Below are 27,768 nucleotides of genomic sequence, written 5' to 3'. Positions count from 1 at the left end.
TCCCACCCCTCTAGGTGGTCACAAAGCACCGAGCTGATCTCCCTGTGCTATGCGGCTGCTTCCCACTAGCTATCTATTTTACATTTGGTAGTGTATACATATGTCCATGCCACTCTCTCACTTCGTCCCAGCTTCCCCTTCCCCCTCCCTGTGTCCTCAAGTCCATTCAATTTTAAATAACCCATGACAACACTGGATAAATCATTTGAAAATTACCTCTTTACCAAATTTCGCAAACAAAGCAAAGCAAAAAGACTTTTCTGGGTCCTCAGAAGACTGTTTCTGACTCTTTGGACCAACACCCTGTCAAACAAAACAGGGAATTAGTTCAGTGAATGATAACCAGGTAATCCTGTGTCCTAATCCGGCAGTTCCCAGCCTTCCTTCCAAGGGGAACCCATTTTCATGTTGCTCAGGCCTCATGCAGAGGGGAAGTGAAATCAGCCCTGAAAACGTTTCAGGCGGAGGCCAGCGAGAAACCGAGTGGGAGGTGGGGGGGCTTGCCGGTCAAGACCCAAGGCCTAAGTCTGCTCCCTGCCCCGGGGTTCTGATGCGCACACCTGTGGGCTGAAACACTGCTCACGCCCAGAGCCCCCAGACACAAACCCAGGTCCTCTCCAACCTCACGTGCCACCAGATCCCCTGGGCGGCCTGGGCACAGGCTGCTGGGCGGCGGCCCAGAGCTCCTGACGAGGTGAGCCTGGAGAGGGTCTGAGTGGTGCTAGTGATGCCGGAGCCCCAGCACCCAGCACCCCATGAGAGCCCCTGCAGAGCCAACGTCATCAGCCAGGTGTTGTAAATCAAAACAGAAAATGCTACTGGTTAAACTTTAAAGAGTGTCATCCAATTGCCACTCACATTATGTCTTTCAAAATACAAATAAAATTAGTAGACTTTAAAACTGCAATATGCTATCATGTTGCATTTTAGAAGGTATTTATACACACTCATGCAACCTCAGAAACACAGGAATATTCAGTGTCCTTCAAAAAAACACTTACCTCAAAATATTTTATTTTCTTGGCATTTCTCACAGCAATAGATAGCAATTTGTAGAAACCACTAATGAATGGCAACCGTGTAGACTGCAGAATTAATTCATATGCAAAGGAGTATACCCATGGCTCAAAAAATTCTACGTGTTTCTCAGGAAGAATCTCCCTGTAAAAACAAATGCAAAGCTCAATGTAGAAATTCTCATCATGTACTATTTTTATTCAGCTTTGGACATAAGAGACATAATCAAAACAAAATCATAATCTATGATTCCATTATATATCATTTTCAAGTATATCTATATTCTTTGTTTTCCCCACCTGAGGACCTTTTAAATGTATTTTTTTAAATAGATAAATCTCAGCTGCTACATTTAAATATATTTTAAGTTTCATACAAGCAATTTTAGATTTTAAGTCCTACTATTTCATTTCTTATATCTACATAAGTGATTTTCCTATATTACAGCCAATAATTGATAATTTCCACTCTTGAACAAATAGCATTTTTTAAATACCTGCAAAATTCCACCAGGTTGATGAAAGCTAAAAAATCTTTAGGTTTAGCAGGATGCAAGTTAGCAGCTGGATCTGAAGTCGGGCTCACCCAAAGGCCAGCAGCTTCATTTTCATGCTTAAAAATTAATGGCACCAAAAAAACACTGTTAACATTCAATCGTTCAACAAATGACTCAGCAAGTGACTCCACAGCCAAGGCCTGAGTCTTTGAGGAAGGAATGCAAAACTGAGGAGGTACAGACGGGCCTCGGAAGCTCACAGTAGGATCAAAATGACGGGACCACAGAACGCGTGGCACGGGCGGCCACAGGGGACACCGACGGGGGAATAAAGGTGCACACACAGAGAGACAGGGTAGGTGGGGACTACAACTTCTCACGGGAGCAGTGGCGCCGGACAGAGGCAGAAGCTCACAACACAGAAAGGGTCAGTAATGACGTGTAGCTTTCAAAATGAGAAACAGAGGAACAGTTACTACTATTAGGTAACACAGAAATATTAACATGTTCAGTCTGTGTTTCAGATTCAGGTGGAAATGTCAAGGGCAAGGCTGGAGTCTAGACCCATTTGGGAAATGCTAATCTCAGAGGCGACAGCTGACCCGGCGGACAGTGCAAGGGGAGCAGAAGACACACAGACTAGGACATGTGCTCCAAAAGCGGGTGTGTGGCCGACAGTCTCGGGGAGGCCCTCTGGGCATGTTTATGAAATTATTTTAGACGTAAATAAATAAAAAGCCTTAAAGAGCAACAGACCACCCCCAGTGTCCCCTTCTCGTGTAAAGGCATCACGAGTGCAGCCAGGCTGACGAGGCCCAGGGCCCACCTCTGCCCCTGCAGGAACCCCTGACCAAGTGGCCTCGGGCTCGGCCATGGAAGCCAATAGGCAAAGTCAACTGAAGGAACCATGGGCTCAGCAGCGAACTGAGTGTGTTCCACAGAGTCCACGCCCACTGACTCTAGCTTCATCACCTGAGTGTCTTATGATGAGGACTCCTCAGAGCGGACAGCAGCTCTGAGCCGGCAGCTTCACGCCAGGTCCCATCTTTGAGCCGGCCAGGAAAACTGCCTTAAGAACACAGGAGCAGGGAGTCTTCCCTGTCCGCCCTGGCCTACCTTCTACTCACTCCAGAGCACAGAGCTTGGAGCCTCCTCGGGTATCAACCAGAGGAACGCCAGGTTTCCCGATCCTACTGCAAAAGGCCACCTCTACACTAAGTAAGACTTGACTCTGCTATTGCTGAGGAATGAGTAACAGTCCTAACAACTTTTTCCAAAGAGTCGCTTTAACTTATTAAACATATAAACTACTATCTGGTAGTTCTGAACAATCTAGTACACAATATTTTCTACGCATTAGGCAATGCAAATAAAAAAGTATCAAGGACACGTATTAATGCTAATAAACCAATGTCCTGCGATGTCCACAGGTGTGAGATTTGCTCATACTGCAGCGGCAGAGGGAGTTAGTACAAAAAGGATACAAAATTATTACTGACAAGCCCTTCTAACCTCTTGTTCCCCAACACTCTGCTTTTCCAGTGTAAGATCCAATTTCTCGATAATCTTCAAAACTGATTTTACAAATTCATCATACAGCAAACGATTCAGACTTGGAAGGGAGGAATTCACAAAGAGAAATGCTTCATCTGCTAAAAGAGAATCCTTAAAATAAAGAAAATAATAAATTTCAACATACTGTGCCAAAAAGTATCAGTACCAGTATTAAATAAGCATTATGATACATAAAGATGTGTACGTATATTTAGGTATTATGGAAACTCCTGTGTAAACTATAGCAGATTTACCTCAAAGTTTTCAAGCTGGAAAATGTAGATTCCTTCCTAAATTACTAGGACAATACCATTTCAGTCAGATACGACTTACGCAGTCATGTAACAAACACAAACAGTAGTAAATGAGAAGATTTAGGCCAATCCTTGTCAAAGTATTTACCACATTAATGTGTGTGTGTGTGTGTGTGTGTGTGTACACACATCTGTATACTATACATGGTGTGTCTATGTGCAATTGCACATGCATGTACATACGCACATATACACGTGTGCACATATAAATACGCATGTACTCACAGATACATGCATGCATACATATGTACAAATATATATCTATTCTCAGAATGGATTTAAAGTATTATAATCTATTATTTCTTTAAAACTGAAATATTCTACCTTTCCAAAAATATGGACCAATTACTCTGCCTTTACTCAAATAGTCTATGAAACTTAACCTCAAAATGTATCTAACATCACATATAAGAAAGCATATTTTAGGTAAAATTATTAACACTGTTATACTATTTTACCTCAATAAGAAAAACTCCTAAGATTTTTCACAGGATAGGAACCATCTATTGACAAACACTGCTTTTCCTAGTCTATGAATGCTTTGTCAAAGACCATGTTAAACGGTGGCCAGAACCTGGCTTAGAGCAGACACCGCTGAAACACCTGCCAGAAACGTAGGAGGCGTGATTCTGACCGTGACAAACAGCCGTGCACCCATCTCCTTTGTACCTACTACATCAACCAGATTTACCTTCAGCTTTAGCAAATAAAAAGAGCACAGCTCTCCCGCGGTGATAACACTGCCTGCCATGTTCTTTTTATCCACCAGCCTGGGTCTGTCTGAAAGAACAACTCTGCACCAATTACACTCTGTATGCTGCTGCTTTGCTGAAACGAGGACTCAGCTATGGTAATTCATTAATTTTAAATGAGTTCTATGATTTTGTTCTTTTTATTTGATTTTTTCAAGTCTCACTTTAACTATCCTAACTTACACTGTTTTAATTTTTCATTACCTGAAGTACTTAAAAAAAAAAAGCCCTATTGAAAGTTAGTAAAATATACTTCTGAAGTAATTCTTAGGTGTAAAACCATGGAAACTAGTAAAGAGGAACTAAGGTACTTCTGTGGCTTTAAAATGGTCGTTTTTACCATCATCTGGTCACAGCTCAGGAGATTTCTAAAAAGATCCAAATAGTCTCTGTAGGTGGGCACCCGCCATTTGCCGGTTCTAGCTTCCCCTGACATACGACAGTCCTCAGACTCGGGCTCAGCACCCTGGTGGAAAGACAAACATCCAACACTGAGGGCGGATCGGAGAACAGCAGCACTGCTGCACTTCTGCTTTCTGCTGTCAGAGTTCTCTAAGCTAAAAGAGCCCCCAGCTGCAGACCCTAATTTGCTTGAGGAAGATAGTATATTATGAAAGCATAATAAAAAGGCTGGGAAAAAGTCACAATTTTCTAACTAGGACTAAAACAGTGATGCACTAACAAGTGTTTCAAAACAATATCCAAGGTATGTGTTATGAATAATTTACCTCAACTTCTTATACAGAGCTCTCATCTCATCCTATTTCCTGTTAACTTAAAGTAACTAAGACATGCCTCCCATAATATACCTAAGTATTTTGTCCTACAGCTTCAAGAGAAAAAGATCCCTTTTTGTAAAAATGTATTCATAGTAGTAAGGTTATGTTTAAGGATGTCTCATAACCATCACCGGAAAAAGTACTTAGGTATTACAGCCTATACTTTCAAAATGTAGCTAATGGCTAATAACAAAAAACCACTTTTGTATATTTACAGACTAAAAACTCCAGCAACATCTTTAGCTTTCAAGATGACAAAAGACTAACTTTCAAATCATACATTCAGAATTTACCTTTTGAAGGATCACTGGTTTAGAACATATTCTGATTAAACCTTGATGCACTATAAAAAGAAAATGAAAACAAAAAAGAAAAATACACTGAAAAATATAACCACTCAATTAAAATGACAGCCATTATCTTTTTGAACATAACTTACCTCTCAAATTTTTCTCTAAGTTTGGTAATATCTTTAGTTTTAATTTTTTTTCTTTTTTTTCTTTTGTTTTAAATTTTAGACTATTAAGATTCAAAATCAAAAGAAAGGAAAAAAATTCAAAAAATGGATAGAAAAAGGAAATTTTGGTCCACCAAAATATTAGGAGTTCTTCAAGAGGCATCAAAAGATACAAAAGAATTTGGCAACCAGCTGTTCTTTATATCAAACAACATGTTAAGTATTAACCATTCATCATCCTCAAAACAAGTAAATTCCAAACTCACCCATAGTACTAATGCAATTCCAGAGAACTGGTCCTTTTTCTGCCAAGGCCAGGAAAACTTTCACTATGGCTTTACAACACACCAACTGCATTTTTGGACCGTACTGGGGGAAACTGTCTATCTGCACGACCACGAGGTGCTCCAGAACTGGCATGTGCACCTCAGGAACCTGCCAGAAAGGAGAGCACACGAAGAGCGAGGGCAGGCAATGAATAACTACAGGGACCATACAGACAGTCACAGTAAACACAATGCCATTAGACACGTATCAGATGAATGAAAAACCAGGATTATTACCTAATCTGCTAATTTGTTGCTGTAATTATCTAAAAAAAAAATCAGAGTAACTGTCTAAATGATACTTAAGGTGCAATTCTACCCCAAGCAGCAATCTTAATCTTTTAGAAAGATAAAAAGTAACAAATAATTTTTCCTACTTTGGGAACAAAAAGTCAAGTTTCATGACAAAAACCATACCGATACAAAATACTAGCTAAAAATGTCACCTTGGGGACTTCCCTGGTGCTCCAGTGGATAAGACTCCGTGCTCCCAATGCAAGGGGCCCAGGTTCAATCCCTATTCGGGGAACTAGACCCTACAGGCATGCCACAACTAGGGAGCCCGCCTGCTACAACTAAGGAGCCCACGTGCCACAACTAAGACCCGGTACAACCCAATAAATAAATATAAATAAAGATATTAGAAAAAAAAGGTCACCTTGCCCACAATGTGCCCCTACTGAATGCATCTTAACTCCTGCTGCGCCATCAAATTACCTGAAGAACGGAGCTTAAACAGTCACAACTGTGCTCCGTTTAACCAACTATCTCACTCACCGTATCAAGGTGAAGCAAGACACTGGCAACAGACTGGAGGAAACTGGGCATCTGGTAGACGTGGTCCTCGGCCGTGTCTGTCTCGGTGAGGAACAGCTGCCGGCAGCGCTGAACAAGCTCCACGAACATGAAGCCCACGTCTTCTGCGTTTATAACCTTGCAAGGCTTTAGGGAAGGAAAACAAGCCTCTGTCAACCTTACCAACTTCAAAATAATGGTGTTTAAGGTGTCGTGTTAAGCCATGTTGTTATAAACTGAATGTTAACAAGCTTTTTAATGGAGAAGAAATGCAGATATAAAATAGAGTGTATGTCGTACAGATGCTTTCTGAGATATCTGTAAGTACATTCTGCCCAGCTATTAATACACAACACACCTACTCAACCCTGTGTTCTAGGCACTGGGAAGACAGTAGTTATCAAAGACAACTGGGTGCAGGCCCTCCCCAGAGGCCAGTCGCCCAGAGGAAGGGACAGACCCAAACCACGGAGGCACAGCACACGGCACCCAGAGGCACCTTCCTCACTCACGCACCCGGCTGTGCCGTCCTCCGCCCGGCCGCGTGCTCCCGAGGCCCCTTAGACTTCGGCTCGAGTCCCTCCTCCACGAGACTCTGGCCCCTGTATCTTTGCCGCGTCCTCTCCCTTCCTCCCTGTTGGCCATGCTCTGGCTACACTACGTCACCACAACGAACAAGTCCCAGCTGGCCAGACCTCAGGGTCTGAAGCTGTGAAGCCCAGGCTCTCGGTCACCTCTGAGCCTTCTCACACACTGTTTCTTCTGCCCTAAGTACACTGAAAGGAGCCGCAGAGACAAGTGGAGATAAAGGTTTATTTTTAAGGGGAAAGGATCATCTGGAAACAAATGAGGAAGCACGAGGGAAGGAGTGAGGAGTGGTGTGGAGGGCTGGAAACAGACGCACAGACCCTACAGCAGGGAAGCAGCCCTGGGAGGCAGATCTGCAGAGGCAGGGAGTGACGCCCTCTGTCGAGTGGAAGCACCCAAGGCGACGGTCAATGTCCCTAAACAGACCTCACGCAGGCACAGGGAGGGGCTCTCGCTAGCGCGCCAAGCGTCACCACCAAACTGCACCTCATCAACAACAGGCAACGTGGCAGTGGGTAAAACGTGCTGTTTCTCATCTTCAGGTCGGAGTTATGTCTTGGTTCTGTCAACTGTTCGCTGTGTGCCCTTTCACGAGTTACCTAATTTCTCTGGGCCTCAGTTTCCTCACCAGTAAAGTGGAATCATATTCCTAAAAGCTTGTGGGAGAGTTATGAGTATTTGAGATAATACACATACAGAATCCTATTACAGAGCAGGCACTGAAAAAAACAAGTTAATAACAAAGCAAGTAAGAACAATATTTTCACAAGTGTGAGATGCTATTCAAAATACAATAAAGTACATTCCTTTAAACACTCAAGTGAAACTAAAAAGACAAGAGTAAATTAATGGGCATACCCCTGCAAAGAGTCCATATCCTCGAACGGCGATGGACAAGTCCTTGCTGTTTGCGTCCACGTTTCTGATGATGCCATAGAACTGCTCCATGAAGTACCGCAGCTTACTTCTGTGCGTCTCTGCGTTGTTCGCTACCATAAAAGAAAGCTGCAATGGCATAATGTTTACTTTAGAGACACTTCTACGAAAACAAAGGAATCTATCCAAATGTGAAAAGGCTAGAACTGCTGAGCAAGACATTATCAATGTGTTGTCACAGCTCCACAGCTGTTTTTACTCATAAAGAACCATTTCTTCCATCTGCTTGCTTAGTCTCCAACAGCTTCAGAAAAGGCACTTTCTCAAGTAAGCCTTTATTATACGTGATGCTTTTACTAGAGAAAGGGACTGAAAGAGACCAGGAAGATGCAGGAAGACGTCTGCACAAAACACAGGCTCCGGACGAAAGCTCCCTGATGAAGCAGAAGGCATCTTTAGACTCATCTGTGACTCATGGTGACACAGAGCTGGGCAGCCCAGCGGCCGGTGAGTTCAGTCACCAACAGACTGGGACCCACAGGAGAGAACATGGGGACGGCTCAAAACTAAAAATCAGAAAGACAAGTGTCTTATGTGCCTTTCTGAGTACAGGTTTTTTACCTCCTTAGGTAGGTTTATTCTTCCTTAGGTAGGTATTTTATTCTTTTTGTTGCAATGCTGAATGGTACTGTTTCCTTAATTTCTCTTTCTGATCTTCTGTTGTCAGTGTGTAGGAATGCAGGAGATTTCTGTGCATTAACTTTGTATCCTGCTACTTCACCAAATTCATTGATTAGCTCCAGTAGTTTTCTGGTGGCATCTTTAGGATTCTCTATGTATAGTATCATGTCATCTGCAAACAGTGACAGTTTTACTTCTTTTCCAATTTGTATTCCTTTTATTTCCTTTTCTTCTCTGACTGCCGTGGCTAGAACTTCCAAAACTATGTTGAATAATAGTGGCGAGAGTGGACATGCTTGTCTTGTTCCTGATCTTAGAGGAAATGCTTTCAGTTTTTCACCGAGAATGACGTTTCCTGTGGGTTTGTCGTATATGGCCTTTATTATGTTGAGGTATGTTCCCTCTATACCCACTTTCTGGAGAGTTTTTATCATAAATAGGTGTTGAATTCTATCAAAAGCTTTTTCTGCATCTATTGAGATGATCATATGGTTTTTATTCTTCAATTTGTTAATGTGGTTTATCACATTGATTGATTTGCGTATACTGAAAAATCCTTGCATCCCTGGGATAAATCCCACTTCATCATGGTGTATGACACAAACAGATGGAGAGATATACCATGTTCTTGGATTGGAAGAATCAATATTGTGAAAATGACTATACTACCCAAAGCATTCTACAGATTCAATGCAATCCCTATCAAATTACCAGTGGCATTTTTTACAAAATTAGAACAAAAAAATCTTAAAATTTGTATGGAGACATAAAAGACCCCAAAGAGCCAAAGCAGTCTTCAGAGAAAAAAAAACGGAGCTGGAGGAATCAGACTCCCGGACTTCAGACTATACTACAAAGCTACAGTAATCAAGATAATATGGTACTGGCACAAAAACAGAAATACAGATCAATGGAACAGGATAGAAAGCCCAGAGATAAACCCACACACCTATGGTCAACTAATCTATGACAAAAGAGGCAAGAATATACAGTGGAAAAAAGACAGTCTCTTCAATAAGTGGTGCTGGGAAAACTGGACAGCCACATGTATAAGAATGAAATTAGAACACTCCCTAACACCATACACAAAAATAAACTGGAAATGGATTAAAGACCTAAATATAAGACCAGACACTATAAAACTCTTGGAGGAAAACATAGGAAGAACACTCTTTGACATAAATCACAGCAAGATCTTTTTTGACCCACCTCCTAGAGTAATGGAAATAAAAACAAAAATAAACAACTGGGACCTAATGAAACTTAAAAGCTTTTGCACAGGGCTTCCCTGGTGGCGCAGTGGTTGAGGGTCCGCCTGCCGATGCAGGGGACACGGGTTTGTGCCCCGGTCTGGAAAGATCCCACATGCCCCGGAGCAGTTGGGCCTGTGAGCCATGGCCACTGAGCCCATGCGTCTGGAGCCTGTGCTCCGCAGCGCGAGAGGCCACAACAGTTAGAGGTACCACAAAAAAAAAAAAAAAAAAAAAAAAGAATGGCAAACCACTACAGGAAAAAAAGATCATCAACAGTCACCACGGAAATTAAAATTAAAATCACAGTAGGGTAACACTGTACACCCATCAGACGGGCTGAAATTAAAGACTGGCAATACTAGGTGCTGGCAAGAACGTGGGGTGGCTGGAACTTACCGGTGGGGATGGAAAACGGTGCAAACGGTTTGAAAAGGAGTTTAGCAGTCGCTCATAAACTGCAACCTATGCCTACCATGCAACCCAGCAAAGCCCCTTCTAGGTGTCTGCTCCAGAGCCATGAGAACAGTCGGCAAGGGTGCTGCTCACCAATGCCCTCAGCTGCTCCCGCTACAAGAGCCCCCGCAGCCCAACCCCTGGTAGCCATGCGTCTGCTGCTGCATCTGGGACTCTATTTCTGTTTTGTGGATGGGTTCATTTGTACCCTTTTTTAGATTCCACATGTAAGTGCTATTTTATGAAAAAATAAAATAAAATAAAATAAAGCAGTAAAACGCCCCAGGAGTCCCTACAGGAGCTGTGGGATATGCCTACAGCAGGACAGCAGCTGTGCCCCAGGTGTGTGAGGACTCCCAATGCCACTCTTCAGAATGTCCATCAGCGCCGCCCCAGCCAGTCTCATTCCCACCACCAGCCCACCCCTTGGGTGTTTCCAGCTGCCACTGGGCACTCAGAACCACAGCACCTGCTCCTTGGCCAATGGAGACACCCAGCCACCTGCAGGCTCCCCCTGCACCCACACCCCGGCTGGACCTGGACCCCAGGGCAGGTGGGCTCATCTCCGTCACGAAGCCACAGAGACACAAGCATCTTGTCTTAACATGGCAGCTGACGCTGACCCCCACCCTCACTGGGCCACCGGCTCCAGGGAGCCCTGGCCTCCCAACCGTCTCTCCCTGCCGCCACTTCTTCTATCCAACCTTGGCTCTGAGGCCCTGATCCGATCTGGCATCTTCTGAGCTTTCTTCCAGACCTGCTGCCACCCATGCGGCTGATGGATAAGCATGCTTTTTCTTTAAGTACCACGGAAGCTAATGGATCAACTTGTATTTACTTTTCAAACGTTCACGCACAAGACTGGAATTTAATTTTTTGCATAGAAAGAGTTTTAAGCAGTACCTGTTTCAGGAAAGATTCCAGAGCTGAATATGCAGCTTTTTTCAATTCTGTATTTGTGTGGCTACACCATTTCGACAGTATTTCAAATAAGGAAACGTAGTTGTCCAGGAGGCAGGTGCTAAACTGAGATGCATGCAGGGTAAATATGGACAGGCCAGCTGCAAATGCAAAATACATCACGTTTAAAATAAGACGACAAAGGGCGGAACAAAGAGCTAAGAAAAAGCTTCAGGCACACGTCAAATTAAAACTGTGCTCACAAAGGAGGCTCCAGTGGTCCCCGAGACCTCTGATGCCTCCATCCTCCATCTGAATCGACAGGCCCGTGACTCCCAAAACAAAGGTCGGAAGTAGGATCAGGGTTTATTCAGATAAAGTCAGAATCAAACAATCTGGATCCCCTGAGAGTTGCTCTGAAGAGATTTTTTTCTGCAATCATGTGATCTAAGTGTGACCATCTCAACCAGCGCCCAAGAGGCCCCGTCATAACCACGTGGGAGCCTCACAGGTGTCATTGCACTGACTTTCACTCACAGTTTAAGCAAACATTCACTCAATGCACTAACTTAATAATCTGAAACATTCCACCTCATTAATTAAAGGATCTTACCCAAAGGCACCGCGTATCTCTTCAGATCAATCTATTAAAAAAAAAATTTACCATCAATGTTTGACAATCACAAGGCTCAGCTAAAAAGAATTAGAGGAACATTAAATCTCACCTGAGGACAGATTGCCTTTAGTGCAAAATCAAAAATCTCCCTTGAAGTCTGGGGATCTGGGGAAAAACAGAAAGCAGCCCTGTCACACAGCATAATCGTATCATCTGACCAAGCTCACAAGGTATTAAGACTAACAGCTCTGTTTCAGACAGCACGGCCTCCTCCTCCCTCACCTGGCTTCATCCGACGGACCCTTAAACACTCTGTCCCGCTTGTGCTCTGACAGCGACCGGCGCTGCCTGTGCTGAGCTGGACTCTGCTCTGGTCTCTTGGCATCAGCCTCCTCCAGAGGAGCCCCCCTCAGGCATCCTGCGGGCCTCTCTGCCCAGGCTCCCGAGCTGACCCTGCCCACACACACAGCTGTACACATCGTGTCTCGGGAGGCTGCCAAGGCCGTGTCCTGAGATCTCCTTTCTCCCACAGGACCCAGTCCTACGTGGTGCACGCACGCTAAGTGTGGATGCTGCACAGCGGCCACAGCTACACACGTCCAGGACGAAAAGCCAGGTTCTGGCCTGCAGCTCAGTAAACAGTGGACGGACTTCAGCTGCTCACTGCCACCAAGAATCATGGCTCTCGGCGCTGCACTAACGCACACCTCAGCCGAAGCAGGCAGGCAGACCTCATAAACATCAAGGCCCAGACCTGTTCCTCACAGAAAAATCACCGCGCGGAAGCCCCTCTCACACTGACCCCGCATTCTATGCGACCTCACCCCTCCCCAGCACTCTGCAGCAGGCAGCCCAGCTCTCGTGACCCCGACCACAGCCGGCAGCCTGGACGCCCGGGAACCCACTGCTCCCGCTGCCCGGAACGTCCTCCCCAGCCCCTCCCCAGCCGGCCCCTCGCCACCCTGCAGGCCTTTGCCTCTCGTCACCTCCCCAGAAAGAACCGTGGGCTGTGCACCTCCTCCATCTCTCCATGCTCCAGATTCCCACCCACAGCACCCGGCGTGCAGGCACAAATGAACCCTGAAATCTGCGGAGCTTGTGCTCCTCGTCTGTCTTCTCACCACGCTGAGCTCGCGATGGCAGGAACCCGGGGATTCCCATCTCTGAGCCCAGCACCCAATCCATCACTCTTCAGACAGAAGACACCCAGGAAAGACGTGCTCTATGAACAAATGTATTAGTACTGAGTACTAATACTAACCGCCTGAAGTTACATAATCACAGCGTGACCATAAACTGCAAATTTTAGCCTCATACCAAGGCTTAAATCCCAGTCCTGCCACGTGCTGGTTACATTAGTTTCCTGTCGCTGCTGTAACCAATTATCACAATCTCAGAGGCTTAAAACTACACAAACTTATTACCACACAGTTCTGGAGGTGAGAAATCTGAAACCAAGATCACAGCTACAAGTAGAAAACTCTCTGAAAACGCCCTGGGACCAGCAGGACAGACCATGCACAGCTGAAGGCAGAAAGGAGCACCCACGCAGAGGAGCCGGCGCAGCGTGGCCTCTGCTCCCCCAGCACTGCGACCGCAGGGTCCAGACCCACATCGGGCTCCCCAGCTGGAGACCCTGCACCCGCATGACGAGCCCCCAGAACATCCGGAGAGCCAGGGGACTGCAGGGAACGAGAGCCGCTCCCCCCGGGGCCCACAGCACAGGGGCTGCAGCTCGAAAAGCGCCTGGGTCTCCTCTCCCATGAAGGAGTGGCATGGACTCACTCCAAATCGTGTGCCAGAGGGGCAGGACTCTGCTGGCACGTTCTCAGGGTCCCCAGGGGCTGGCGGGCACCAGATGCTAGCTGTGGGAGCCCTGCCCTCCACCGAGCTGGCTGGGTACCACCAGCCCCTTTCTGACTCCCCATCTTACCCGTCAGCCCCGCTCACCCCACCCGGTTTCAGCTGCGGACCCACCATGGCCTGCGCTCCTCCCAAGCAGCCCCCGCCCCACCAGTCCTGGTGCGTGCCCTTGGCCGGCACCAGAGCCCCTCCAAATCCACCCCTGCCTGGCCAGACACCTCTGGCCAGCACCAGCATCCCCCAACGTGGCTCCTGCCCCAAGGGCTGGCCGCACACACCGGAGCACCAGCAACAGCTGCATCCGGGCCTCAGAGCCCAGTGCACACGGTAGCGCACGGGAGGCCAGCCTGGCCCGGCCACACAGGGGACGCTCCTGGGGCACCCGGCTCCAATGCAGTCTGGGGGCACTGCACTACCGGGCCCCACAGGGCACCTTCTATACCAAGACCAGGAAATGCAGCTGACCTACCAAATACACAGAAACAAACACACAGAATCAGGCAAGATGAGGAGCCGAAGGAACGTGTCCCCTCCTGCCCTGCTGACAGGAAAGTAAACTGCTGCAGCCACTGAGGAAAACTGTGCGGCGGCTCCCCAAAACTCAAAAATAAAACTACCACATGATCGAACTACAATCCTGCAGCCTGTGGAAGGAAAACCACATTCACAGAAAGACAGACAAAATGAAAAGGCAGAGAACTTTGTACCAGATGAAGAAACAAGACAAGACCCCAGGAAAACCACTAAATGAAGTGGAGATAGGCAACCTTCCAGAATAAAAATTCAAAATAATGACAGTGAAGATGACCCAGAAGCTCAGAAAAAGAATGGAGGCAAAGATGGAGAAGATGCAAGAAATGTTTAACAAAGACGTAGAGCAATTAAAGAGCAAACAGACAGGGGTGAGCAATACAGCAAGTGAAGTGGAAGACACACTAGAAGGAATGAATAGCAGAATAACTGAGACAGAGGAACGGTAAGTGACCTGCAAGACAGAATGGTGGAATTCACTGCCACAGAACAGAACAAAGACAAAAGAATGAAAAGAAATGAAGACAGCCTAAGAGACCTCTGGGACAACATTAAATGCACCAACATTCACATAATAGGGGTCCCAGAAGGAGAAGAGAGAGAGAAAGGACCCGAGAAAATATCTGAAGAGATTGTAGTCGAAAACATCCCTAACATCGAAAAGGAAACAGCCACCCAATTCCAGGAAACGCACAGTGTCCCAGGCAGGATAAACCCAAGGAGAAACATGCCGAGATTCATAGTAATCAAATGGACAAAAATTAAAGACAAAGAAAAATTATTGAAAGAAACAAGGGAAACCAACAAATAATATACAAGGGAACTCCCATAAGGTTAACAGCTGATTTCTCAGCAGAAACTCTACAAGCCAGAAGGGAGTGGCATGATATATTTACAGTGATGAAAAGGAAGAACCTACAACGAAGATTACTCTACCCAACAAGGATCTCATTCAGATTCGACAGAGAAATCAAAAGCTTTACAGACAAGCAAAAGCTAAGAGAATTTGGCATCACCAAACCAGCTGTACAACAAAGGCTAGAGGAACTTCTCTAAGTGGGAAACACAAGAGAAGAAAAGGACCTACAAAAACAAACCCATAACAAATAAGAAAATGGTTATAAGAACATGCATATCAATAATTACCTTAAGTGTGAATGGATTAAATGCTCCAACCAAAAGACACAGGCTCGCTAAATAGATACGAAAACAAGACCCATATATAAGCTGTCTACAAGAGACCCACCTCAGACCTAGGGATACATACAGACTGAAAGTGAGGGGATGTAAAAAGATATTCCATGCAAATGGAAATCGAAAGAAAACTGGGGTAGTAATACTCATATCAGATAAAATAGACTTTAAAATAAAGAATGTTACAAAGGACAAGGAAGGACACTACATAATGATCAAGGAATCAAACCAAGGAAAAGATATAACAATTATAAATATGTATGCACCCAACATAGGAGCACCTCAATCCATATGGCAAATGCTAAATAACAACCATGAAAAGAGAAATCGACAATATCACAGTAATAGTAGGGGACTTTAACACCCCACTTACACCAATGGGCAGATCAAACAGAAAATAAATAAGGAAACACAAGCTTTAAATGATACATTAAACAAGAGGGACTTAACTGATATTTCTAGGAAATTCCATCCAAAAACAGCAGATTACACTTTCTTCTCAAGTGCACACGTAACATTCTCCAGGATAGATCACATCTTGGGTCACAAATCAAGCCTTGGTAAATTTAAGAAAACTGAAATAATATCAATCATCTTTTCTGACCGCAACTTTATGAGATTAGAAATCAATTACAGGGAAAAGAAACATAAAAAACACAAACACATGGAGGTTGAACAATACATTACTAAATAACCAAGAGATCACTGAAGAAATCAAAGAGGAAATCAAAAAATACCTAGAGACAAATGACAGTGAAAACATGATGATCCAAAACCTATGGGATGCAGCTAAAGCAGTTCTAAGGGGGAAGTTTATAGCAATACAGGCCTACCCAGGAAACAAGAAAATTTTCAAATAAACAATCTAACCTTACATCTAAAGGAACTAGAGGAAGAACAAACAGAACCCAAAGTTAGTAGAAGGAAAGAAATCATAAAGATCAGAGCGGAAATAAATGAAACAGGAACAAAGAAAACAATAACAAAGATCAAGAAAACTAAAAGCTGGTTCTTTGAGAAGATAAACAAAATTGATAAACCTTTAGCCAGACTCATCAAAAAAAAGAGGGAGAAGACTCAAATCAATAAAATTAGAAATGAAAAAGCAGAAGTAACAACAGAAACGGCAGAAATACAAAGCATCATAAGAGACTACTACAAGCAACTCTATGCCAATAAAATGGACAACCTAGAAGAAATGGACAAATTCTCAGAAAGGTATAAACTTCCAAGACTGAACCAAGAAGCAATAGAAAATACGAACAGACCAATCACAAGTAATGAAACTGAAACTGTGATTAAAAATTTTCCAACAAACAAAAGTCCAGGACCAGATGGCTTCATAGGTGAATTCTATCAAACATTTAGAGAAGCGCTAACACCCATCCTTCTCAAACTCTTCCAAAAAACTGCAGAGGGAGGAAGACTTCCAAACTCATTCTATGAGGCCACCATCATGCTGATACCAAAACCAGACAAAGACACTACAAAAAAAGAAAATTACAGGCCAATATCACCGATGAATATAAATGCAAAAGTTCTCAACAAAATACTAGCAAACAGAATCCAACAACATATTGAAAGGATCATACACCATGATCAACTGGGATTTATCCCAGGGATGCAAGGATTCTTCAATATATGCAAATCTATCAATGTGATACACCATATCAACAAACTGAAGAATAAAAACCACATGATCATCTCAATAGATGCAGACAAAGCTTGTAACAAAATTCAACACTCATTTATGATAAAAACTCTCCAGAAAGTGGGCACAGAGGGAACCTACCTCAACATAATAAAGGCCATATATGACAAACCCACAGCAAACAGCTTTCTCAATGGTGAAAAACTGAAAGCATTTCCTCTAAGATCAGGAACAAGACAAGAATGTCCATTCTCACCACTATTATTCAACATAGTTTGGAAGTCCTAGCCACAGCAATCAGAGAAGAAAAAATAAATAAAAGGAATACAAATTGGAAAAGAAGTAAAACTGTCACTGTTTGCAAATGACATCATACTATACATAGAGAATCCTAAAGATGCCACCAGAAAACTACTAGAGCTAATCAATGAATGTGGCAAAGTTGCAGGATATAAAATTAATACACAGAAATCTCTTGCATTCCTATATACTAACAACAAAAGATCAGATAGAGAAATCAAGGAAACAACACCATTCACCACTGCAACAAAAAGAATAAAATACCTAGGAATGAACCTGCCTAAGGAGGTAAAAGACCTGGTGTCAGAAAACTATAAGACACTGATGAAAGAACAAAGATGACACAAACAGATGGAGACATATATCACATTCTTGGATTAGAAGAATCAATATTGTGAAAATGACTACTACACCCAAAGCAATCTACAGATTCAATGCAACCCCTATCAAATTACCAGTGGCATTTTTTACAAAACTAGAACAAAAAATCTTAAAATGTGTATGGAGACATAAAAGATCCCGAATAGCCAAAGTAGTCTTGAGGGAAAAAAACTGAGCTGGAGGAATCAGGCTCCTGGACTTCAGACTATATTACAAAGCTACAGTAATCAAGACAATATGGTACTGGCACAAAAACAGAAATATAGGTCAATGCAACAGGATAGAAAGCCCAGAGATAAACACACACACCTATGGTCAACTAATATATAACAAAGGAGGCAAGGATATACAATGGAGAAAAGATAGCCTCTTCAATAAGTGGTGCTGGGAAAACTGGACAGCTACATGTAAAAGAATGAAATTAGAACACTCCCTAACACCATATACACAAATAAACTCAAAATGGATTAGAGACCTAAATGTAAAACCAGACACTAGAAAACTCTTAGAGAAAAACATCGGAAGAACACTCTTTGACATAAATCACAGCAAAATCTTTTTTGATCCACCTCCTAGAGTAATGGAAATAAAAACAAAACTAAACAAATGGGGCGTAATGAAACTTAAAAGCTTTTGCAAAACAAAGGAAACTACAAACAAGATGAAAAGACAACCCTCAGAATGGAAGAAAATATTTGCAAACGAATCAACAGACGAAGAGCATTAATCTCCAAAATATATAAACAGCTCATGCAGCTCAGTACTTAAAAAAAATGAAAAACCCAATCCAAAAATGGGCAGAAGACCTAAATAAACATTTCTCCAAAGAAGACACACAGATGGCCAAGAGGCACATGAAAAGCTGCTCAATATCACTAATTATTAGAGAAATGTAAATCAAAACTACAATGAGGTATCACCTCACAACAATTAGAATGGGCACCATCAAAAAATCTACAAACAACAAATGCTGATGAGGGTGTGGAGAAAAGGGAACCCTCTTGCACTGTTGGTGGGAATGTAAATTGATACAGCCACTATGGAGAACAGTATGGAGGTGTCTTAAAAACTGAAAACAGAATTACCATATAAACCAGCAATCCCACTACTGGGCATATACCCAGAGAAAGCCATAATTCAAAAAGACACATGCACCCCAATGTTCATTGCAGCACTACTTACAATAGCCAGGTCATGGAAGCAACCTAAATGCTCACTGACAGACAAATGGATAAAGAAGATGTGGGGGCTTCCCTGGTGGCACAGTGGTTGAGAGCCCGCCTGCCAATGCAGGGGACACGGGTTTGTGCCCCGGTCCGGGAAGATCTCACATGCCGTGGAGTGGCTGGGCCTGTGAGCCACGGACGCTGAGCCTGTGTGTCCGGAGCCTGTGCTCCGCAACGGGAGAGGCCACAGCAGTGAGAGGCCCGCGTACCGCAAAAAAAAAAAAAAAGAAAAAAGAAAAAAGATGTGGTACATATATATGAAATATTACTCAGCCATAAAAAGGAACAAACTTGGGTCATTTGTAGAGACGTGGATGGATCTAGAGACTGTCATACAGAGTGAAGTAAGTCAGAAAGAGAAAAACAAATATAGTATATTAATGCATATATGTGAACCTAGAAAAATGGTACAGATGAACTGGTTTGCAGGGCAGAAAGAGATAAAGACAGAGAACAAACGTACGGACACCAAGGGGGTACAGTGGCAGCGGGGTGGTGGTGGTGGTGGGATGAATTGGGAGATTGGGATTGACACATATACACCAATATGTATTAAATAGATAACTAATAAGAACCTGCTGTATAAAAAAATAAAATGCAAAAATTCAAAAAATAAATAACCACCACAGGATCCAGCAATTTCACTTCTGTGTATTTACCCAAAGAAAACGAAAATACTAATTAGAAAAAATATATGCACTCCAGTGTTCAAAACAGCATTATTTACAACAGCAAAATATGGAAGCAATCTAAGTGCCCATGGATAAATGAATGGATTAAAAAAAAGTGAATATTTATGTATATATACATATTTGTAGGAATACTATTCAGCCATAAGAAACAAAGAAGTCTTGCCATCTGCAACTACATGGATGGGCCTAGAGAGTATTATGCTAAGTGAAGTAAGTCACACAGAAAGACAAACACCACGTATTTGTCTCACTTATATGTGGAATCTAAAAAACAAATGAACAAACAAAACAGAAACAGACAGATACAGAGAGCAAACTGCATGTTGCCAGAGGGAACAGAGGTGGGAGGATGAGTGAAACAGGTGAAGGAGATTAAGAGCCACAAACTTCCCATTGTGAAGTAAGTCAGTCTCGAGGATGTGACACACAACATGGGGAATACAGTCAATAATATCATAATAGCTTCGTTTGGTGACATATGGTTACTAGACTCGTCGAGGTGATCATTTCCAAAGGTATTTCATCGTCAGATCACTATGCTGTATGCCTGAAACTAACATAATATTGTATTGCAACTATACTTCATTTAAAAAAATAAAATAGGGAATTCCCTGACGGTTCAGCGGTTAGGACTCAGCACTTTCACTGCCAGGGCCCAAGTTCAATCCCTGGTCAGGGAACTTAGATGCTGCAAGCCATGAGGCACGGCCGGAAAAAAAAAAAAAAGGAAAAAATAAAATATAACATAAAGTCAAGGTGTCATCAGGATGTGTTCTTTCCTAGAGGCTTTCAGGGCTACCTTCACCTGACTCTAGAGGCCGCTCGCTCTCCTTGGCTCCAGGCCCCTTCTCCATCCTCAAAGCCAGCTTCTCCCGACACAGGGACCATGCAGCCTCCCTCACCCCTGTTTAAGTACCTTTGTGATCATACTGGGTCCACCTGGATAACCTCATGTCACAGTCAGGTGATGACCAACCTTAATCCCGTGTGCCACCTGACTCCCCTTTGTGATATAACCTAAGTCACAGGTGCTGCGATTAGAATGAGGACGTCTTTGGAAGCCATTATTCTGCCCACCTTGCTACTTGAGTGACTTTGGAGAAGTTTCTTAGTTCTAGTTTTCTGATCTATGAAAGAAAGATATTATCACCTACCTTAGTGAGTTATTTCAGGAATTTTCCTTGCAGTATGAATAGAATAATCTTTAGCACACAGTATATAAGCAGTAAGTGCTATTATTTTTCTTGTTCGCCAAACGTCAATTAATATAGGAAGCAAGGACAAAAAGAAATAAGCAACATTACCTGCCACCACGGTCAAGTGACAAAATAAACATACAACCTGGTAGATTAAAAATACGCCACAGGGGCTCCCCTGGTGGCGCAGTGGTTGAGAGTCCGCCTGCCGATGCAGGGAACACGGGTTTGTGCCCTGGTCCAGGAGGATCCCACATGCCGCGGAGCGGCTGGGCCCGTGAGCCATGGCCGCTGGGCCTGCACGTCCGGAGCCTGTGCTCCACAGCAGGAGAGGCCCGCGTACCGAGAAAAATAAATAAATAAATTAAATAAAATAAATAAATAAATAAAAATACGTCACAGAAAGTGCTGTCACAGAGAGGACTACAGAAGCCCAAGAAGTTACCCACACAGGGGGAGCATAAAGCCTTCAGGAAACAGATCTTTGAGCAGGAACCTGACAGGGTGGGAAGCTGGCCACAGACATGGATCAAAGAGAGAGGAGACCGAGGAAGGGAAAGCAGGTGGAGCTGCGCCAGTGTACCGGGTCAGAGGCAACAGAGACGGGGTGAACAGGAACACTAGGTGGAAACATCTGGAACTGCTGTTTTCACAGGCCAAAATCACTGGATACTGGCAATTTCTTAAGTTTCAATTTAATAAAAGCAAACACATGCTGGAGGTAGAAAAATTTGGCAATTATCTGAACAAAACACGGTAAGGAAGGGCAAACAGATTTTTTTCTTGTGAAGAATTTATGGGGTTTTATTTGTCTTATAAAAAGAACTGAATTTCCTAAAGCTTACAATGCTGTCATAGCTAGATTATCCTCTAAACTTTTAATTTTGAGATACTATAGAACACTACTGACGGCTACGTAGAAAATTGTATTAAACACAGTTTAAAATCAATGGGTAAGGATGTCCCGCATAAGAATTACAAAATGCTAATGAAGGAAATCAAATCAATGCTAATGAAGGAAATCTGCGCTAAACAAGCGAAGAGGTGCACTGTGCTCTTGGACTGGAAGATTCAACGTGGTAAAGATATCAACTCTCCCCTAAGTGATCTACCGGTTTAGCACAACGACCATCAAAATCCAAGCAAGGCTTTTCAGACACGGACCAACTCATTTTAAGACTGATGTGGAAAAGCACAGACTTTATAACACCAAAATGATTTTTAAAAGGAAGAATAAAATGCGAGGACTTAATGGCACCCGACATTTAATGCTCACTATATAGTTATATCAAAAAGACAGTGTGCTGTTGGCAGGGGAACAGACACACAGACCAACAGAAAAGAGAACCAAGGACTGACCCACACAAACTACTTTCTACACAGGCACGCAACGATTCAGTGACCTGGCAAGGATCTCCTGGAGATGCCACCAAAATCACAGGCAACCGAAGAAAAAACAGATAAACTGGACTTCATCAAAATAAACAACTTTTGCACATCAAATGGCACAATCAACAGAGTGAAAAGGCAATCCATGGAACAGGAGAAAATATTTGCAAATCATGTATCTGATAAGGAACTGATATGCAGAATATACAAATAACCCCTACAACTCAGTAACAAAAAGTCAAATGATCTGACTCTTTAAATGGGCAAAGAACTTGAACAGACATCTCTCCCAAGAAGAGAGAGGGAGTGCAAGGGGCACTTGTGAAAAAACTCAACACCATCAGCCATCAGGGAGATGCAGTGAGATACCACCGCACACCCACTACGATGGCTATGATCAAACAACAGAAAACAACAAGTACTGGTGAGGATGCAGAGAAACTGTGCATTGCTGGTGGGAACGTAAATTAGTGCAGCCCCTGTGGAAAACACTAAGGCGATTACTCGAAAAATTAAATATAGAACTACCACATGGTCCAGCAAGCCCACTTCTGGGGATATACCCCCAAAATGAAAGCAGGGACTTTAGGTATTTGCACACCCATTTTCCGGCAGCATTATTCACAAGTCAAAAAGTAGAAGCAACCCAAGTGTTCACTGAGAGGGGAGGAAGGAGGGGGAGGGGAGGAGGGAGCAGGGGGAGGGGAGGGGGGAGCAGGGGGAGGTGGCTGTGGCCATAAAAGGGGAGCATGAAGGATCCTCCTGGCGACGGGCTGCTCAGTATCCTGGCTGCCATGGTGCATACACGAGTCCACACCTGCTAAAACTGCACAAAACTAAACCCAACACACAAATGTGTGCACACGAAGCATGTGGAATCTGAGCAAGGCCCACAGATTTTATCAGGCTGTGCTATCCTGCTACAGCTATGACAGACGTCATCAGGAGACGCCGGGTGAAGGACACATGGAATCTCTCTACTGTGTCTCCCAGCCGCATGCGAATCCACACCTGGTATAAACGTTCAAAAACATACACAGTAATTCATTTTAGACCAGTAGCTTCTGAATAAAGAAACTCAAGCACCATCAAGCGATACCTTCTTCCATGGATTTAGTGAAGTTACACAGAAGCGAAGCCAGTCCCTTCAGACACCCTGCCAGAACCGGAAGTTTGGGCTCTCTCACTGTTGATGTCATCTGAAAGGAGAGTTTTAACACGATATCATTAAAAGAGAAAAATTCACCAGATATATGTAAGCAGAAAAGAAGATCATAAAGTTTATCATACCTGGGTCTTAAGTTCACCCAGAAAAGCCCGGAAGAGTTTATCTGAATTATTTACCATCTCACTAGGATGAACTTCGCCTAATACTCCCAGGAGTTCATATATCTTTTCTAAAACTGAAAGATAAATTTTAGACAAATTTAGGCCTAAAATCACTTAAATAAATTAAACAAAAATGCACAAATAAGAAAATGAAAGGATGTTCCGTTCAAAATAATTTCACGATAAGCCACGCAAAATATCTAGTTTTATGTACTGAATCTTCCGTGATATGTTTTATGCAAATTTATTATTATAAACTAAATTACATTTGACACGCGTTGTGAGTTTTCCATTAAAAGAAATCTTTTGTAAAGATTACAATTTTTATAAGACTTCACACATTGTTTCTTGTCTCCATTTTGGTTTGTTTTCAGTAAAAAGAATTCATCTGTAAAGCACATAAATACCATGGCAGAGAAAACCTACGTTTTATGCTAATAACTGTTTAATTTGTTAAAATTTTTTTTTAAATAACATTTAAACACAGCTCACCTGTATCTGGTATTTTTGTTTTCAATGCAAGTTCTCCATAGAACTTGCTAAATAACTCTCCAACTCTAAATTCATCCATGAGGCTCGAACTTCTCAAAGTCTGAAGTAACTGAAAGAACACAAGGTAGCCGAGTGTACAGAGGCAGCAGCAAAAAGGCTTCCATCTACCGCACCTGCTCACACACAGCGGACCTCCACACCCACGTGTCTCTAGGGCACTCACTCTCCGCCTCTCAGGGCTCTTATCCAGCCACGTTATTTGGGAGGACGGGTTGAGGTGGGTGGTGAAAACACAGGGGCTATAAAGGGGAAGGGGAGGTAGACTTAATTTCACCTTCCCAAGAAAGGTATACTATGACTAGACACATGTTCTCAGAGACATATTAAGACAAGGACCAACAAGACCCAAAGAAATTCTAAAAGAGAGACACATCTAAACAGATACCTAGATGAGAGTGAGCCCAATGACCACTTACACAGAACACACAGACCCATCCCAGTGTAAGGTTTTAGGAAAACATTCAAAGACACAATGAGATGAACTTTCGCAATTCTTAGCAGCGGTTAGGTTTTCACAGTAAGGGTAAGAGTAATGGAGGGGCAGTCAATTCCTTACACTCCGCGCTACCTTCCCTTCATACCCCTCACAACCGAACTTCTCCCTTTGCTACCCAGAAGGGTGTGAGGGCAAAATACCAAGGTTGTTATTGGGTGATGGCTGGGAAACATGCATCTTCTCCACACATCAATGTGATTCTACAACATCTCTCACCCAAAACATAACCCAAAACTCCAATTTTCAGCTCAAGATATATATTTAATAGAAAACACATGCGCTTAGAAATGTTTTAATTACCTTAATAAGAAGTTCTAGGGCTGGAATTTTACACTTAGCAGCTTTATCTTTTGTATAAACACTGGTACAAGTATTCTAGGTTTTAAAAGGAGACATAACAAAATCATCAATAAGACCTTAGTTCTTATAACTAAGACTTAACAGCTAAAACTACGCCTGGGAGGAGCGATATATTACAATTTAATACTTTCCACAAGGGCCTTAGCTCATTAAATGTTTTAAAAAATAGCCACTTAATTTCTAACACAATCAAGCAAAAATAAACTCCCCAACAAGAAAGGCAGAAATAAAATTAAGTTTAACTTAACATCATAAGTTAAGAGGGACACTGGTATATAACGAGGTATGTTTTTTCCCCCTTACCTTAACATCGAGAGAATAATGTGTGACCTTCTGGCCAATTTTCTCTAAGAAAACACATAAAAACTTTAGGGCTTCTTCTCTACAATCACGAAACTATAATAAAAAAAATAAACATTACAGAAACACGGCTAAGAAAAAAGTCACCTCAACATGAAGGAATATACTAGAAGAGTAAAGTGAAAATCTTCAACTTACTTCATCAACGCTAAGTGATTTCCGAACAAATACAAGCAAACCAAAATCTTTGGAAAAAACTAAGGACGTGTGTAATGCTGGAAAAAACAAACAAACAAAACAAATAAGAGAGCTGCCAAGGTACTCCATAAACCCACCCTAAAGGTGTTGCTTGTTTCTCAATTCAGCCTCTTAAGTGATAAAACACTAGCCTAAGGCTGCCGTATTTTGACAAGGAAAATGGGAAATTCTAGATGTTCCACAGCAATGAGGTAGGCAGAATAATGGCCCCAAAGATGGCAGAACCCTAATTCCTAGTGTCACACCTGTGAATATGCTACCTTTACATGGCGAATGAAAATCAGGTTGCTAATCAGCTGACCCTAAACTGGTGAGCACCCTGGGCCATCAGGTGGGCCCAATGCAATCACAAGGGCCCTCACAAGTGGGAGAGGGAGTAAGGAGAGGGAGTACAGGAAAGCAGGACAGATTCCAAGCATGTCACTTGACCCTCTGCTGCTGGCTTTGAAGATGGAGGAAGGGGGAGGGGGGCAGCGTAATCCAAGAAATGCAGGGGTCTTCTAGAAGCAAGGAACGCCAGCAAGGAAAAAGGGACCTCAGTGCTGCAACTGCAAGGAACTGAAGTCTGCTAACAACCCGAATGAGAAAGGGAAAGAATTCTCCCTCAGAGCCTTCAGAAAAGGAAAGTGGCCCTACCTGCTGCCTTGGTTTCAGCTTGATGAGACCCGTGCTGGGCTTCCAACCACACAACTATAAGACTGACAAATCTGCGCTGTTGTAAACACCAAGCCAGCGGCACGTTTTAGCACCAACAGAAAACTAGTACACTCCCCTATAATCTCTCAGGTGAAAGGACACAGCCTGAATATGCAGAGTGAACCTGGGACTGCTTTACGAGACGTTACTAAAGGAACAAAAGTGAACTCCTAGGACTCAGACTAGAAAGCATTTACACGATGATGCTGCTGTTCGGTCATTAATTTCCCCATTAATACACCCCTGACAACATATAAGCACTGCACAGCATCTTCTTCAAGACTTTGCTTACTGTATTTCTCCACCTTATTCAACAATGACTTTCTTAGGAAGAAAATCTCATCTACCTTCTAATTAAGCGGACACAACATGAAGAGTCTGCTTACTTGCGGCTTTAAAAGGGAATAACACTGGGACTTCCCTGGTGGCGCAGTGGTCAAGCATCCGCCTGCCGACGCGGGTTCGAGCCCTGGGCCGGCCCGTGCGCCACAACTACTGAGCCTGCGCTCTAGAGCCCGCGCTCCACAACAAGAGAAGCCACCGCAGTGAGAAGCCCGTGCACAGCAACGAAGAGCAGCCCCCGCTCGCTGCAACTACAGAAAGCCCGCGCGCAGCAACGAAGACCCAACGCAGCCAAAAATAAACGAAATAAAAAAATAAGATTCACTTTCTCTTTTTTTAAAAAAAGGGAATATCACAGATGTTTTCACGCGATGACACATTTAAAAATGATGAAATGAGGCACTTTTGCTGCAAAAGTGAAAGTTCTCATCTAGGTATTGCTAAAGAATTAAAAGAACAGCATGGCTTGCTTCTCAGCAAACACAGGGGTTTGGAAAAGGTGCTGGTGGGTTTAGGCGACACTGAGGTGGAAGAAAATACTCTCCTCTCGTTGTCCCTCCCCACCGCGGATAGCAATGATACCAAATTCGGGTCATTTTCACCACCTTTGGTTTTAAAATACCTTTCCTCCGCCGTTAAGAAAAGAAGAAGCTGACAAACCACTTTTACACACATCACGAATTCCGACCAGCCCGTTCAAGCACCGCCCGAGGCGCCCACGCCGGACCCGCAAGGGCTGCCGGGCTACGGGCTGTCGGAAGCCCGGAGCCGTACCCACCCAGCAGCGCAGGGCCGGAGCTCAGCACGCACTCCTGCCCCAGGCCCCGCAGCAGCTGACAACTGGCCATCGCCGCTCCGCAGCGGTCGGCCGCGGACAAGGACTCCTGTAACTGAAGCAGAGTACCCCTCACGCCAGACCCGGCGTCCGCCATGACGCCCAGCAACACCCACGCGTGCGCACACGACACCCGGGCCTTAAGTGCCTAGTGGAACGGGGCGGGGGCGGAACTTCCGGTGCGTGAGCACAGCTGTCCGGGCCCGGAAGTGCCCCTGAGGCAGGGGGCGGGGTCCTGCGAGGGGCGGGGCCTTAGCGGGCTGAAGGGAGCGGGGTCCTCGGCGAGTGAGCACATCCGGCCCGGGCGCAGAAGTGCCCCG

At 43.7% G+C, this 27,768-nt stretch overlaps 1 protein-coding gene across 1 annotated transcript in view; it reads right to left on the bottom strand.

Moving 5' to 3' along the window:
- The window catches only part of PRKDC (protein kinase, DNA-activated, catalytic subunit), a gene marked incomplete at its 5' end in the record, with an annotated part of 150,072 nt that extends 122,527 nt beyond the window's left edge, over nt 1-27,545 (bottom strand). Inside the window, 19 exons of the mRNA XM_082675009.1 lie at nt 217-303; nt 1,002-1,161; nt 1,514-1,629; nt 3,026-3,178; nt 4,474-4,599; nt 5,206-5,255; nt 5,636-5,804; nt 6,473-6,637; nt 7,937-8,083; nt 11,245-11,402; nt 11,855-11,885; nt 11,967-12,022; nt 23,380-23,479; nt 23,571-23,683; nt 24,102-24,210; nt 24,958-25,032; nt 25,321-25,413; nt 25,516-25,592; nt 27,392-27,545. Coding sequence (XP_082531135.1) covers nt 217-303; nt 1,002-1,161; nt 1,514-1,629; nt 3,026-3,178; nt 4,474-4,599; nt 5,206-5,255; nt 5,636-5,804; nt 6,473-6,637; nt 7,937-8,083; nt 11,245-11,402; nt 11,855-11,885; nt 11,967-12,022; nt 23,380-23,479; nt 23,571-23,683; nt 24,102-24,210; nt 24,958-25,032; nt 25,321-25,413; nt 25,516-25,592; nt 27,392-27,545 — 2,139 coding nt within the window. The remainder of the gene's footprint in view (nt 1-216; nt 304-1,001; nt 1,162-1,513; nt 1,630-3,025; nt 3,179-4,473; nt 4,600-5,205; nt 5,256-5,635; nt 5,805-6,472; nt 6,638-7,936; nt 8,084-11,244; nt 11,403-11,854; nt 11,886-11,966; nt 12,023-23,379; nt 23,480-23,570; nt 23,684-24,101; nt 24,211-24,957; nt 25,033-25,320; nt 25,414-25,515; nt 25,593-27,391) is intronic.
- Between the last annotated feature and the right edge of the window lie 223 nt (nt 27,546-27,768).

This window comes from Grampus griseus, assembly GCF_964374135.1.
Source record: "Grampus griseus genome assembly, chromosome: 17".
Classification (NCBI taxonomy): domain Eukaryota; kingdom Metazoa; phylum Chordata; class Mammalia; order Artiodactyla; family Delphinidae; genus Grampus; species Grampus griseus.
Note: the sequence above shows the minus strand (reverse complement) of the source record. Positions and strands in the feature narration are given on the sequence as shown.